This window comes from Phalaenopsis equestris, unplaced genomic scaffold (genome assembly GCF_001263595.1).
Source record: "Phalaenopsis equestris unplaced genomic scaffold, ASM126359v1 Scaffold000002, whole genome shotgun sequence".
Classification (NCBI taxonomy): domain Eukaryota; kingdom Viridiplantae; phylum Streptophyta; class Magnoliopsida; order Asparagales; family Orchidaceae; genus Phalaenopsis; species Phalaenopsis equestris.
The window spans coordinates 45,037,973-45,052,653 of NW_018164444.1; the positions used below are offsets into that span (position 1 = coordinate 45,037,973).

At 35.4% G+C, this 14,681-nt stretch overlaps 1 protein-coding gene across 1 annotated transcript in view; it reads right to left on the reverse strand.

Moving 5' to 3' along the window:
* The window catches only part of LOC110039322, a 17,232-nt gene extending 5,169 nt beyond the window's left edge, over positions 1–12,063 (reverse strand). The window contains exon 1 of the mRNA XM_020744351.1: positions 11,007–12,063. Coding sequence (XP_020600010.1) covers positions 11,007–11,673 — 667 coding nt within the window. The 5' untranslated portion in view covers positions 11,674–12,063. The remainder of the gene's footprint in view (positions 1–11,006) is intronic.
* Positions 12,064–14,681: the final 2,618 nt, after the last annotated feature.

Below are 14,681 nucleotides of genomic sequence, written 5' to 3' on the forward strand. Positions count from 1 at the left end.
ATACATACATATATATATACATACATACATATATATATACATACATACATACATACATATATACATACATACATATATACATATATATATATACATATCGGCTATTTTACACTTCACGATTTCTGGCGTGCATGCACAATATACAAAAACTGAAACTTGTACAAGATTTCAGATGCACAGGCACATGAGCATCCTGCTCATTGTTTTACTTTACGCTTTTTAAAAATCTTTTACAACAATAACAAAGCCTTACTCCCACTCGGCCACCTGAATCACTTTTCTCCATTGCGTTCTTTTTAAAATCTTTTAAAGTAAATAATTTTGTTGGATCGCAATGATGAGGGGAATATTTTCAAAAAGGTATGTAATTTAAATTACGTGTTTATAAAGTAATAATTATGTTTAAAAGCACTTAAATTTTAATTTAAGAACAGAATCGACTTATTGGAATATGAGAAAAGCCAAAAAATATAATTATAAACTTTATCAAATGTTTGACATTTGGTTTAAGTTTTAATGAATCAGAGTAGGAAGGTGGTGGATTTATAAATGAGCTAAATTTCAATATTTAATTAAAAATTGCTAATATATTTTAATGCCCAAAATCGAGAGACAGAACAATTTTAGGGAGAAGTCGGCTGGTGAAGCAATCCGATCGAGATAAGCAGGATATTTCCAGGGAGCCCTTAGGGAATTTGTTTTGATGAAGTGTAAGAACTAAAATCCTTCAAGGATCAAATGTAATGAAAACATGTAGCTATGTCATAAATGAACATTAAAAATTAGCCTCCCTATCAAAATAAACGAGGTATGGACCGTCATGCGTAAAAGAAAATACTGAGTTTTGTGTTCTAACTTATTATGATGATTATCCCGGCAAGTTGGCATTTTTCAGATATAAATAATAAAAGCCCCGGAGTTTTAACTTCTTGGGGGCGAAGCTGCGATAAGAATGAAAAACTTATTAATGCAGAAAATATTATTTTATAAGCCTCCAGTTTGACTTGGACTTTTAACAGTCCTCTTGCTAGCCTTTAGTGAATAAGTTTTTTGGAAAAATAATCACCAACCAGTGTCAAGATTTTTGGAGAGTATGATCAAGCTTTCTTTTTAGATTTTTTGATAGATAAATTTCCACTACTCAAGCTTGCTTCATACCCAAATCTCTTACCATTGTTGGAATATCGACTCCGGCGTGTCTCACCTTACGTCAGGTCTTAGGCGACATTGTCGCTACCTTCACAGAGGTAACCATCAAAACTTGCTAGTGAGGAGATTGGCACCGTAACCCATATGGATCTTGTCGCTTCGAGGCAAAGAATCACATCTATAGCTTCTTTCGACTTGGGCTTCAAGAATGGGTTTTTGAAGATTTCTTGAGGGGGGAAAAATGTTTTGTTTGCTCATCCTAGAGAAGAACTCGAGTCAAGAGGTAGATCTTTGGAATGCTCATCCCAGAGTGGAGGTGTGGAGAGTTATTTTTATTTTCTTGTTTAAAGCTCTTCTAGAGAAGAGACTTAAAACAATAGAGAGAACATGCTCGTCCTGCAAGAGATACTTAGAGAGAGTCTACATGCTCACCCGGAGGGGAGACTTAGAGAGAGAGTATTTTTATTTTTCTTTTGAAATGCTCTCCCAGGGGAGAGGCTCAAGTGAGAAGAGAGATATTTTTTAATCTTTTTTTCTTTTTTTTTTATTTGTCATTAGTTTGTCTCCATTTATCTTTTTTGTCATTTTTTTTTCCTTTCTTCCTTAATGATATTATCTCTTTTTGTTTCAATGTATGGGCCTTTCTTTCCCTTGGAATGTGAGATGGAATGCATTTTCCTTTTCTTTCATTTGTCTTTTCTTCTTAACTTTATAACTTGTCACATTTTCGTTTTATATCTTTTCACATTTTGACTTGTCACATCTACTTTATGTCTTATGACTTTATGCCTCCATCTTCTGCTTCCCTTTATTCTTCTGATTTCTTGTTTTGAATTCTTATTTCTCTGTCTTGGTCCTTCTCCAACTCAGAAGGCCTTTCATCTAGTTAGCAGCACGCACCAAGCACCATGCTCACCCCACAGTTTAAGAAGTTGAACTAAAATTTGTCACTCAACCCGTGCCCGAGGAATAGAGTTGAATTCGTATGTGGAGAAAGAGAGGGTTGCCCAGAGGCAAGGTGGGGTGGTCCTTGGGCTCGGCAGTCCCTTTTAATCTACAACAAGTTTAGGTTATAAGTGAGAGAGAATGGGAGCAAACATTATACATGAGGGGGAGAGAAAGAGAGAGAGCCTAAGAGACCCATTTTATATGCCAATGGGACCTCTATTTATAAAGAAATAAAAGTGGCAGAGGGAGACTACATTTATGCCCCTATTATAAAAGGGCTCGTGAGGGATACTTTAGTCTTTTTCCTACTCATACCAGACCTCTTGGAGTTCTTTCTTGTTGTTGGATTCGTCGGGGTTGGGTGGTCGGCCCAAATGGCTGGGTGGCAAATATTATATCAAAGTTTAGGTGTTAGCTATGTAAAGACAAAGGATTGGGTGGTATGCATAAAAATACCTCCTTTTGCGCTGCATTTAACAATTTATAAGAATTGAGTGGTATGTAAGTAAATTTTCGATGTAAGAGGTGGTCAGCCCGATTGGCGATCGGTCGGAGCATTGTGGCGGCCAACCAGTAGATGGTCGGTCGGGGGGTGGTGGTGGGCAGTTGGCAGGTGGGTGAGGTGGCTGCCAGAGGATGGTTGGCAAGGTTTGTATTGCATTTAAGTAAATCTTCTATTTTAGAGGTTGTCGGCCTGATTGGCAGTCGGCCGGTGGACGGTCAGCAGGAGAGGAGGTGGCTGGCCAATAGGCGGGCGGCCGGGCGGGCGGTCGGCAAAGTGGCAGGCGAGAGGGCGGCCGACATAATTTGGTGGCGTTTATGTAAACCTTCTGTTTTTAAGAGTTGGTCGGCCGGAGCAGCTCAAGTGAACGGCCGGCAGGAGTGGCGCAAATGGACGGCAAGCTGGAGCAGCGCAACTAAACGTCCGGCGGGAGTGGCGAAAGTGGACATCCGACCGAAGCGGCGCAAGTGACCGGCCGGCTGGCGAGGTGGTCGGCCATAGGTGGTCCTTCGTATGGTTGGCTTAAGTGGTCGACCCTGCAAATTCGTGGTTGCTAGCTCATTTGCGGTGGCGACAATCTTCCAGCTTGATGAGGTAGCATTTTTGGGCTATACAACATTGAACTTTGAAAATCAAATATACTCAAAAAACTCGCCCAGGAGGCTCAACCTAATAGTGCAGATTGATTATAATTTCATAACTCAACCATACTAGGGAAAATGCCCTGTGGAAGTTTCCTCATTTTCATAAATTGATCAAATTGGAAAAAATAATGTAATAAATTATTGTGAAGTCAAAATGCTAAGATCCATATTCAAGGAATTGTTAAAAAGCTTAATTTTAGAATCAGCATTCACTTTAGTTTGAAATTGACCTAACTTTAAATTTGAAACTCAAAATATTGATAAGATAGATCAAAATAATTTAAAAAAAAAGAATCTTGAATGTATACTCTACCGGTTAAACAACAGGTGGACTAAATTAAGCAATAAGCCGAAGTAGTCTTAGGGTCTGTTTAGGACAACTGCAGCTTATCCAGTTTATGTTGATAAGCAGTTTATCCTGATAATATACTGATGAGCAGTAGATCCGGATAAGCTGGCTGAGTGTTTGGTTTGTGTGTTTGGAAAACAACTGATTTTGGATAAATGACAATTCTGTCCTTGTTCTGGATAAGCTGTTTAGTTATGTGGTTTGTGCGTTTTGTAAACAGCTTATTTGTAGTTTTTTTTGGTAAATGACTAATTTGGCACTGCGTAGTGTTTTTGTTTATAACAGAACTGTAACGACTACACATTTGACGGTTGAGAACCAAATAAACCAACTTATGACAGTACAAAAAAAATGTTATACACTCCACTTAAGAGTAAATATCAAGAAAACATGAATTTCTAACATAATAATAAAATGAATTTGACAAATATATCAAAAAGATTCAACCAAAGTTTATATAAAAATAAAAACTCATGATTCAAAGTAAACATAAATAGATGAATAATCTACCATTAAAAGAAGGCAGTAGACCCATAATGATGGGGATCTTGTTTGTCAGGAACGCTTAATCAAATTTTTGTATGTAGAAAAGCATATAAGAAGGGCAATCCAAAAGAACCACTTGGGTCATATGACTTATCATAACCCTCTAAAAATAGAATTTCACAAACCCAAATCAAAGATTTAAACAAAATATAAAGAAAGTGAAAATAACCAAGTTTAGATGTTAGATATAAATACATATAAACTTTGTGGTATGCATGCACATCCACACACAGTAATTAAACTAAAGTTACCATGTATGACAAAATAATAGGCTTATCCACACACAGTTAGCATATTGGAAAGCAGAGAAAAACATCAAAAAAATATAATGCGGCGTCCTGTATGAGACAGATTTGGCGTCATGTCTATGGCATACAGAGCACTTCGGTGGTTCTGGGAAAGAGACATGAGAGGCTCTGACGAAGCTCTTAATGAGTAGAGGATTCTGCTTGTTGTCTTTTGGTTTTACCATAGCTTGTTTCCTTGTGTGTGTGGCTAGCTTCCCTCGCAAAAGCCAAACCTTCTTTTTCCGCTTTTGTGGTGGGCCTGAAAGCTTAAAAAGCATTCAAGGATGACAATGGAGAAGAAGCGGGACACGATAGCCATGGCGTGAGTAGGCGGCAGAAGATCAGGATCCAATTTATGTCGCTCGTTGTTCTTCTTATTTCTCTAGTTTAAGAGGCCAGCAAGTGTCACGGCAAAAGAAGAAACAAAAAAAAGGAGATGAGTTTTTACCTGAAGGAGAAGGAATATCGAAGAACCAGGGAGAGGCTTGGGCGCTCGATCGCGAAGGAAGGAACGTGAGCGAAGTATTGACGAAGAAGCAGTGAGCGGCTAGGGCAGAGCTCGATCGTGAATGCTTATGGCGAGGGTAGCGGGGTAATACGGTAGTAAACGCAGCCAAGGAACGAGGCCCGCGGGGATCATCCCGCGGGTGGCGTCATTCACAAAACCGAAACGGCGGTTTTTGAAACGCTATAGAAACGCGAAAAACAAACAACACGGTGGCGTTTTGAAAACGCCGCCCGCTGTTTTAAGCTGCCCCAAACGAGCCCTTAGCTTAAGGGTAATTTTAAAATCGGCAAAACTACTCTATATAGAAGAGATAAAGCCCACAAGGAGTCAATCAGTTTAAATTTAACAAAATTGCTATAACTCTTAAAACTTGGGTTTCATTCAAAGATAAAGTAAAATCTGATGAACCCAAATAATACAGTAACATATCTAACAATCTAGTATTCACAGTAACAAACTCAGACTTCATAATCATTCTATTACCATTTTATTTGGCAATTTGGCAAACATTCTATTTGAAAAATAAATTACTTCAACATTCAGCATTATTTCTAAGATGCCTAATCAAGGAACATGTCAATATTCTAACTAATTAAGGATTCTCCATTTACAACGATATCCAAATTATAGTGGCAATAAGTCCCATCTAAGTTTCAAGTCTTAGAGATGATCATCCCAATGAAGATGAAAGATCTGACGTAAGGTGAAGCCTACCAAGATTACTTGCCCAAAATATACATAACAGATAAAATGGTCGAGTAAGACTTCAAGTTAACATCAATTATATTTATACAATTCAATATTATTCTACTACTAAGCCTAATCATAACCATTCTATTACTTGGCTAGAAAGAAAAGTCATTTGAAGGACTTAGAATAAAAGAGGATGATCAAAAATAAAAAAAAGTTTTTTAAGCCATTCCATGAATATCAAAATAAACGGGGACAACATCAGAAAGATAAGCTCAAATAAAATTACAAATTTATAAGTATTAGGACTTCACAACAACAAAAAAAAAAAAAACTTTCAAAGTACTACGATTCACATTCAAAATTCTCATTCTAATTCTCAAAAAATCTTTATCGGCATTCATAGAAGAATCATGGTTTGTTTCACAATCAACTTCATTTTTTTATTGAAAGAATGTGATACAACAAAAGACGGTCAAATTCTTCCTAGCAAGGTTGCTTTCTCCAAACTAATTCAAAATTTCAAAGCAACACAACAGTCCTCCTATGAATTTAGCCAAAGGCTTTGTTTGCCGCAACTTTCTTACTACTTTACTTTTAATCAGTCGCCACATTTTTGTTTGGTTATTATTTTCTAGCCATGTTTTCAAAAATTTCTATGGTAGGAACCTGTCATTTAGAACTAGATATGCTAAAAAATGAATCATAAAAATGTCGTAACCAACTTAATTCAAAATAAAAATATATTTGAAACCTACAAACACCAAGACTTTTAAAAAAGTTATTTTTCCAATAATTGTATTATAATCACATTTACAAAAAACTTCATCCGCCTCAAATGAACCCTAAATTTTCTCAATGAGCACCTTGGACTCAATAAATCAACTTAAAAGATGATTTTTCAATTCTCAATTCAACCACCTCATTCTCAAACAAGTGAAGTGTACCAACTAACAATGAGCCACATCTGACTCAATCAAAGGTGATTCTAAAGTTAACAATATTCGTTGTGGCATTCTTGAATTATTATCAAATCTCATCCAAGTTGGCATCAACTTTCATGGCAAACTCTTCATAAAAGTTCTTTACAGCTTGTCCGACGCACACAAAAAAGAAAAAAAAAATCAACAGGATCTCTTTCATGGAACCACATAGATGCTCCTTCCTTTACTAATGTACTCTAATTCTTTCATTAATGCATAACTTGTTTCAAATAATCTACTGATCATCTGTTAGAAGAAAATTTCAAATAGCAAGTTAACACTAGATGCTTCTTCATAGACATAGATCACGTGTTGACATCTATAACGCGTGTGTATATAGACTCACTGAAATGATACCGAGCCCCAAATTAAAGGCTTTCTTTTCCTTAAGAAGTGGAACAACTATGGCATCAACTATTACTCGCTTGAAAGTTGACTTGCCCTCTTCATCTTGAAACTTTGCTTTGAGTTCACATAATAGGTAGAAGAAGGGAAACTTCCGCTTTCCTTTGTCTGCAATAATCAACTTTGAAGCTAAGTTAACTGAAGGGCCTTCTCTTGAAGTCGAGGGAATCTCGTCGATTCCAGCAAAATCATGAGTAACTTCTTCTGGGAATGGAACTCAATCCAAAAACTCAAACCCACTATCCTCCTATACTCCAAAAACTTCATCTTCAACTTCACTATTCTCAACCTAGATATTGATTTGATCATTGAGTTTTACCTCCTCCAATAATTTAAATTTGAGAGTAGCATCTTAAATCCACACAGCCCCATATTAGGCAACTTCACCACTAAGTCCTCACTATTGTCTTGAACTCATGCTTCCTTATCATCATTGTCTTCCTCCAAAATTGCACTCATTGGAGCAGTGATTGGAGAAAATTCATTATGATCTTAAGAGAAAAAAGTTTTTTTGACATGTCTAGCCCATACAAGATGAAATGGATTTTTTTGGTATTTCGATCTCCTATACTTCTCAACACCTCGGAGAAATCATGAGAATTAAAAAAACTAATGTACATACAAGTTCATCTAGGTCAAATAGATCAAGTTGTATTATTAAAAACATCTAAAATGGAGCACTGACTAGTATTAAAATTTATTTCTATAGTAATCCAAGAGTTTTATGTACTATTAAGTTTACATCAAGAATCAATAATGAATGCACATCTTTTTCATGTTGGCTATTAAGATGAGTACAAAGAATATCAAAAGCAGGATGTCTAAGTGTACGCTTTTATAAATATGAAAATTAAAAAAAAGTGATTTATTCAAAAAACTAAGTGAAAATTTAAAATAACAAGAAAATAATTATAATACAAAGATCTTAGAAGTAGTCAAACAAAAACTAAGTATATGATACATAGTGATTATAATTTTAGCAATAATCATGCAATACTATTTGAAGATAAGATGATACACAAAGTTTGATAGGTTAAAAATCTTAAGTCTATTTTTAAAAAGATATAAAAATATATGAGATCATAACTTCTAAAGCTCAGTTAACTTTTATTAAAATGATAAGTGGCTTGAGAGTATTGTGCAGAGAGATACATGAAGACTTAAATGTGCATTTTATAAGACTACAATTAAAGTATTGATGTTGCACTAATTTGAATGTTGAACTATAAAAAATCCAATGACATCTAAGCTGAGTGCAACATAGATTAGATTATTAAGATGAATGTGAGACAGAATGTAAAGAAGAAATGAAAGAATAATTATATTAGAAAAAAATCTCTATTTTAAAACCCGTTTATGGGGTGCGCCTGGGGCCACCACTAGGTGAGGCGTGAGCCAATTAGCCCAAAGCCCACAAGGGAGGTGCAAACCTCAGAGGCTTATGCACCAAAGCGCCTTATACGCCCACGACCTTAGTTTATGCCCGACGGGGGAATACACCCCACTATTGAGTTAAATAACAAGAAAAAAACCCTAATTTCTCAGACATACCCGAATCAAGCCGATTCACGCGCCTCTCCCGCAGCATAAGGCAATCCCGCGACCACTTTCTCCCGCAGCAGATGATCCCACGGTTGTTTGCTTCGTATCTCGCAGATAGCATTACCAACAAAATATCCTGCACCAAAACGCCTTTTCCTCTGCGTTGTCTACTCAATCTCTCGCACGCAGCGTGACCAGTAGAAGATCCCACAACTGCTTGCTCCCGTAGCGCCTCCTTCAACTGTCCCACACAACATGACCATCATCCTGTACCTTTGTCTCTCGCACGCACAGCGTCTGCTTCATCTCTCCCTCACTGGATATTATTTGGTAAGCAAATTGCACTGGTGTTTTAATGTTTTATAAGGAATTAATCGATTATTTCACTCTAGCTACAGTAAGTTTCACCATAGCTGCAGTAAATCCACAACTTTCAATTGCTTTTGATATTATTTTCTTTTTTAATTTTAATGTGTAAGGTTAGTTATTAACTTGTAATTGGCGGAGGGAATTGTGTGACCAGTAGTAGTCGCACTAGAAAGAAAGTCTTTTATTTTTGTCTCTTAATATATATATATATATACTATGGAGCTTATGCCCAACTTTTTAAGACTTACGCCTCACCTCATAACATCTAAAACACCCCGCCCAAAGCCCGCGTCTTTTGAATCCTTAGAGGAAATGATAAAATAAATTTATTAAAAATATGTTAAATAAACTTAAATAATTCAAACATGTATAATGAAGAGTAGAAAATAAGCTTATTAGAAAATTAATAATAAAATTAGTGTCAAAGCATTAGCAAGTAAAAGGGATAAAATTAAGTTTGCATAGATTCAAAAAATATTTTTGAAGAATAAATTTAACACCTCGGATATGCATTAATAGAACTGAATATGTTAACAAAATTCAAAATTATGCTATTGCAACTTTGTTAAAGGTAACAAAGCCATAATGCAAAAATAACCAAGCCTTAGATTCATATCTCGAAAATCATATGTTTCATGATAATCTCTTTTTCACTTCATTCCCTTTCACCGAGACAATAAAGCAATTTTCAAACACAAAATTGCCAGATCATAGATAAACAATACTCTAAGCATCTTTACTCTTCTAGGTAAAAGTAACCTTACATGCTTGAGAACACACTTCTTTCTTCAAATGCAACTTTACATTAATGGCACTATCATATGCAAAATAAGCTTTTTTTTTTTTTTAAGTCAACATTGTGGTTGTGCTTGGGTTAAGAAGAAAAAAATCAATTGAATAGCACAATTTTGTTAGGTAGAGGTAAAGATAATCACTATCAGTTAACATAGCTACAAAGCCAAGTGATACAAAAGCGTGTACACAAAAGTATTATGGATCTATAATATAAAATAATGGAATGTAAATGAGGACAGAGCTCCTACAGTTAAAACTAGCCTCAAATGTAGTATAAGAGAAATTTATAAATACAAAATAAAAAAAAAATTACAAAACTGTAATTAAATCAGCTAAGCTATTATGCATCGAAGTATCTAGCCTCATAGAAATCATAAATAACCAAGTTGCACATTGTAGAAATAAGATTAGTAAGATGATTGAGAGATAGTACTAAAAAATATTTTATAAGAAAGATTAAGGAGCAAACAATAAAGATAAAACAGAAAAGGATAGACTAGTGATTTCACTGATTTAAACCAATAGCTTTGAATGTAGATCAACCAATGATGGAACTAAATAAAAAATTTGTGTGTTATAACAAAGCTAAAGGAGGTAGAAAATAAAAACAACACTAGAAGTTATGCAAGAAAACTTGCACAAACTAGACCTAGCACTTAACTTAGCATTTACTAGGACTAAATGAAGAAGGATTCATAAACAGGAGCTCAAATAAGAAATAGAGTTAATGCTATTGCTACTGCTGGTTTGGTTGCACATGAGAAGTAACATTGTGCTTATTAGTTTTGATGGTCTGCGCCTTTTAAAACCAGAACTGCAAAAAGATTTTAGATTTTAGGCTTGAACATGTCATCCTTCTGAATTCAACTAATCTAAACTATGAGCTCCTAGAATGTTGCAATGAAAGTCAACGAAAGGCATTAATATTATTTAATAGCAAAATCAAAGGATGGCACAACAAAGCTATATTAAAGTTCAATATCATGATTACAGCATACAGTAGCCAAACAGAGAAATAACTATGACAAATTCCGGTAACTAAATCATTAAATATATAGTTGGGTCTGCTCGTCTTATGCATTTTAGCAAAAGTATGAGGTGCCTCGTATGCCGATAAGCACGAATGGTGCAGCTGTTCCAGAAGAATATATCTAAAATAAGAAAACATTTATGTAATGCAGCAATTAAAAAAGAAAAAAGATCCAATAGAAATGAACACACAAATTGCATCAAAATATAACAAAAAAAAATATGCATTTAATCAAACCACAGAGTACAAACAGCCATACCAACAAATCTTCCACCCCAAAACAGATGTTTTCCATCTTCATCTTCCTCGTCAACCTCATCTCCATACCCAAATTCAGCATCCCCTCTGTATCCAGTCTCGCTGCCATATCCTGACTCATTACCCTGCGAATCAAGTCCACCAGGATACAATCCGAATGATGATCCTTCGCCGCCAGCTCCCTCCCTCCTCAAAACCCTTGCCTCACTAACGTCCGATCCCCAGCTCCCGTCCACGCTCAGAAATAGCTCACCACTGGAGTCAGTCCCATAGGTCACCGGTGGGAAGTCGGAACACGTGGCGTTCGCTGCCGAAGCGCCGCCACAACCACCACGCCGCCGTATTCCGCTCCGATCGCTGCTCCTGCCAGACACCGATCGGGAACCCCTCCGCCTCCTCTTCTGCGGAACTAGCCACCGGAACTCCCTCTCCTCCCGGGCCCTTGGAGGATTAGGGTCGTCAAGAAGGGACAGCCGAAAGAACTCAACCCCGTCAGCTGTGAGAGGCGGAGCAGTCGATCGGTCAGAGCGGCAAGGTTTTTTAGAGCGTAAGGAGTAGGGATTGGGGGGATCGACGGGTAAGGCTTGGATCTGGAACGGCTTCCAGGCGTGCAGCTGGAGGGTGCAGGCTTCGAGTGCGTGGCGCGAATTAACGGCCCTCGATGTCATCTCATCCACCAACCCAAAATCTATCCCCCGTTCCCTCCAGCAAACTTCAAAGAAAGAGAGTCAAGATGAATGAAAAGACGACAACGTAACCAGAGAAAGACTGGAAGAGAAATGAGAGAAGGGAGGTGAATCTATGTCTTTATCGCGCTCTTCTCCGGCGAAAGTAGAAAGGGATCTGGGATTGGCGTTTCTGTTCAGGGTAAAGAGGACAACGTGAGAGAAGATAGTGCGAGGGTCGGAGGTGGCAAGAATATATAGAGAGAGAGAAAACGGATTTTTCAAATGAACAGACCAAATAATTTCTAAGAAAAATCCTAAACTACCCCGATATCTGCTAGTTAGGCGACTGGGGTTTGGGAATCACTATTCCGGAGTGGCTGCCTCACGATGAATCGGTTACAACTGCAATCTTCTCCCACGTTGGCGGAAGTTTGACAACGAAATAAAAAATCTCACGCCAGCTAGTCTTGTTTTCCTTTTTTTTCGCAACGAATTTTGATGTCAATGTGGATATTGATTTTTGATACAGCTTCATTAAAATACAAATGATAATTGTTCCCGAAGATGACATAACCAAAAATAACCTCTGACCAATGTCCGATCTACATCATTGATCACGGTGATCTACGGTGAGAATGCGATCAAATTTAAAAAAAAAATTAATGTGGGACCCACCGAAATACATCATCACCGTAGATCACTATGATCTATGGTGTATCCGTATGCAATAATTTTTCGACATATTGTGGATAATGATTAATGAAAACTAAGAATCTGCACGGGAGAGGTTTAGAAGAAAACCGATTGAGCTCAAATAACAACTCCTCTTCAAATAAAATAGACTTCATCAGCATACATGTCATAAATAAGAGGAGAAAAATGCACTTCCCTGCATGTCAAACCAATTTAAAACAAGAATCCCAAAACTAACACCTCTTAACTCAAACCAAATATCCAAATGCACTTAATAACATCTCTTTAATTCCGGTAATAAAATGTATTTTTCAATAAGAGTTTTTTTTACTATATGGGCATTTATATTTACACATAATTGTGATGTGCTTACATATCTCACATTTAAACTTTTGTATATACACACACAGCACAAATATTTAATATCACAATAAAAATAACACAACTACAATTTTTTATAATTGAAATTTATCTTTTTATATATGCATAGTTTAAAATCCCAAAGTGTTGTATATGTAAATATGAAACTTTAGGTGAGATATGTAAATACATAAGAATCGTGTGCTAGATATGTAAATTTCCCTTTTTTTATTTATGTTTGTATTTTAAATTAAATTATGAAACAATTTCCTAAAATTTAAAAACTAAATATCTAAATCTACATAAATTATTACAAATTTATAATCTTAAATAAAAATATAATAGCTTCATGTTATGTCTTTTGATATTAGATTTTTAAAATAAATGAAGGTTTACATACGTACCGTCCAATGCTTTCGTATTTACATATCTAACACCTGAACTTCAATCTTTGCATACGTGCCACATTCCCTATGCATGCGAAGATGAATTCCACTTTTTAGAAGTTACAATTGCGGTGTTTGTGATATGATATGAAATATTTGGATGAAATAAATGTAATAATTAAAGTTTAGGTGTTGGATATCTAAATACATAAGAATTGGGTTGTATGTATGTAAATGTCTAAAAAATAAAAGCAAAAAATAATAGTTTAAAAAGAGTAACGTGCCTTCTTAAAAAGAATTGAAAAGTAATTTATTAGTTTCCTGATAATTTTTGGAAGTTTAATGCAAAGCACAAATCACTTGCAACTATACATAATCCAACCTTCAAACTAATGAGTTTTGATTAGGGCTGATGCTCTTGACTAATTAGCCTAAGGACAAACTTCATTTTGTAAATTCTTAAAGGAAACACTACTTATAGGTTGCATGGGATGTTTGATTCTCTTCAAGATATCAAAATCTAAAAAATAAAAGAAAACTATTGAATTAAAGCTATCTATGAGTATATACTAATAAGATTGCTTGGAGCCAAGAGATAAATAAGTATATATCAAAATCTCAAAAATAAAAGAAAACTTTTGAAACCAAATATATATATATATGACTAATGTTTGGTAATTACTAGTAAGATTGCAAGGAAAGAAGAGATAAATAAGTATAGAGAAAGCTATATGATTTCTTATTATCAAAAAGTAAAAGCATGAGATAATATTATATAGTATAGGCTTGCCCTCTAACATCTTATTTCTATGTCAGACATCGATATTATTTTGTGAGAAAGATTACATTTAAACAAAATTGTAAAGTACAATATATAGCATAATATAGAAAACCTCTCGTTGATATAAAAATACACTAGTTGTGGTTCTAATAAATCTTGAATACACATGTATAATTTTTTGAATATGAGTAAGGTCACGTAAAATTGTTGATTGATTTCACTTTCATCGATTGACCTCTAGTGAATAACCACGTCAAACCATTTGGATGACTTTGAGTAAATAGACTTTAAAGCAAAGTTGATAGGCAAGTTGCTTTGATTAAAAGCTTTGAACAAATATGTCTAATTGTCCTTTAGGTTGAAGTAGTTGGGAAAACTGTTTTAATGACTTTATGCTACTTCAGTCCTGAAGTAATCGACCCTTCTAGAAATATTGCTATGATGATACCACTTATAAAAAAATTAGTTTACAAGCAAGTTTTTTTATTTCTCAACTCATTATCAATGATGATTGTGCAAGTTATAATGATAAATGTTGTTCGTCCAAATGAAATCACAATTAATCTTGGTAGTAGGTTTTATAAAGCCTTTGATCTCAAATCATTTGATGAACTACCCAATCATCCCTAAAATAAATTTCTTTATCAACTTGTTAAGAGAAAAGAGCTAAATTAGCCCATCCTCTGAAAAACAATGAATAAGAAGCCTATGATATAGTTCGAGCTACAATAGTACAAATTATTAGCACTATATGCATTTTTTGAAGAGTTTCTCAGCATTACTTAAGA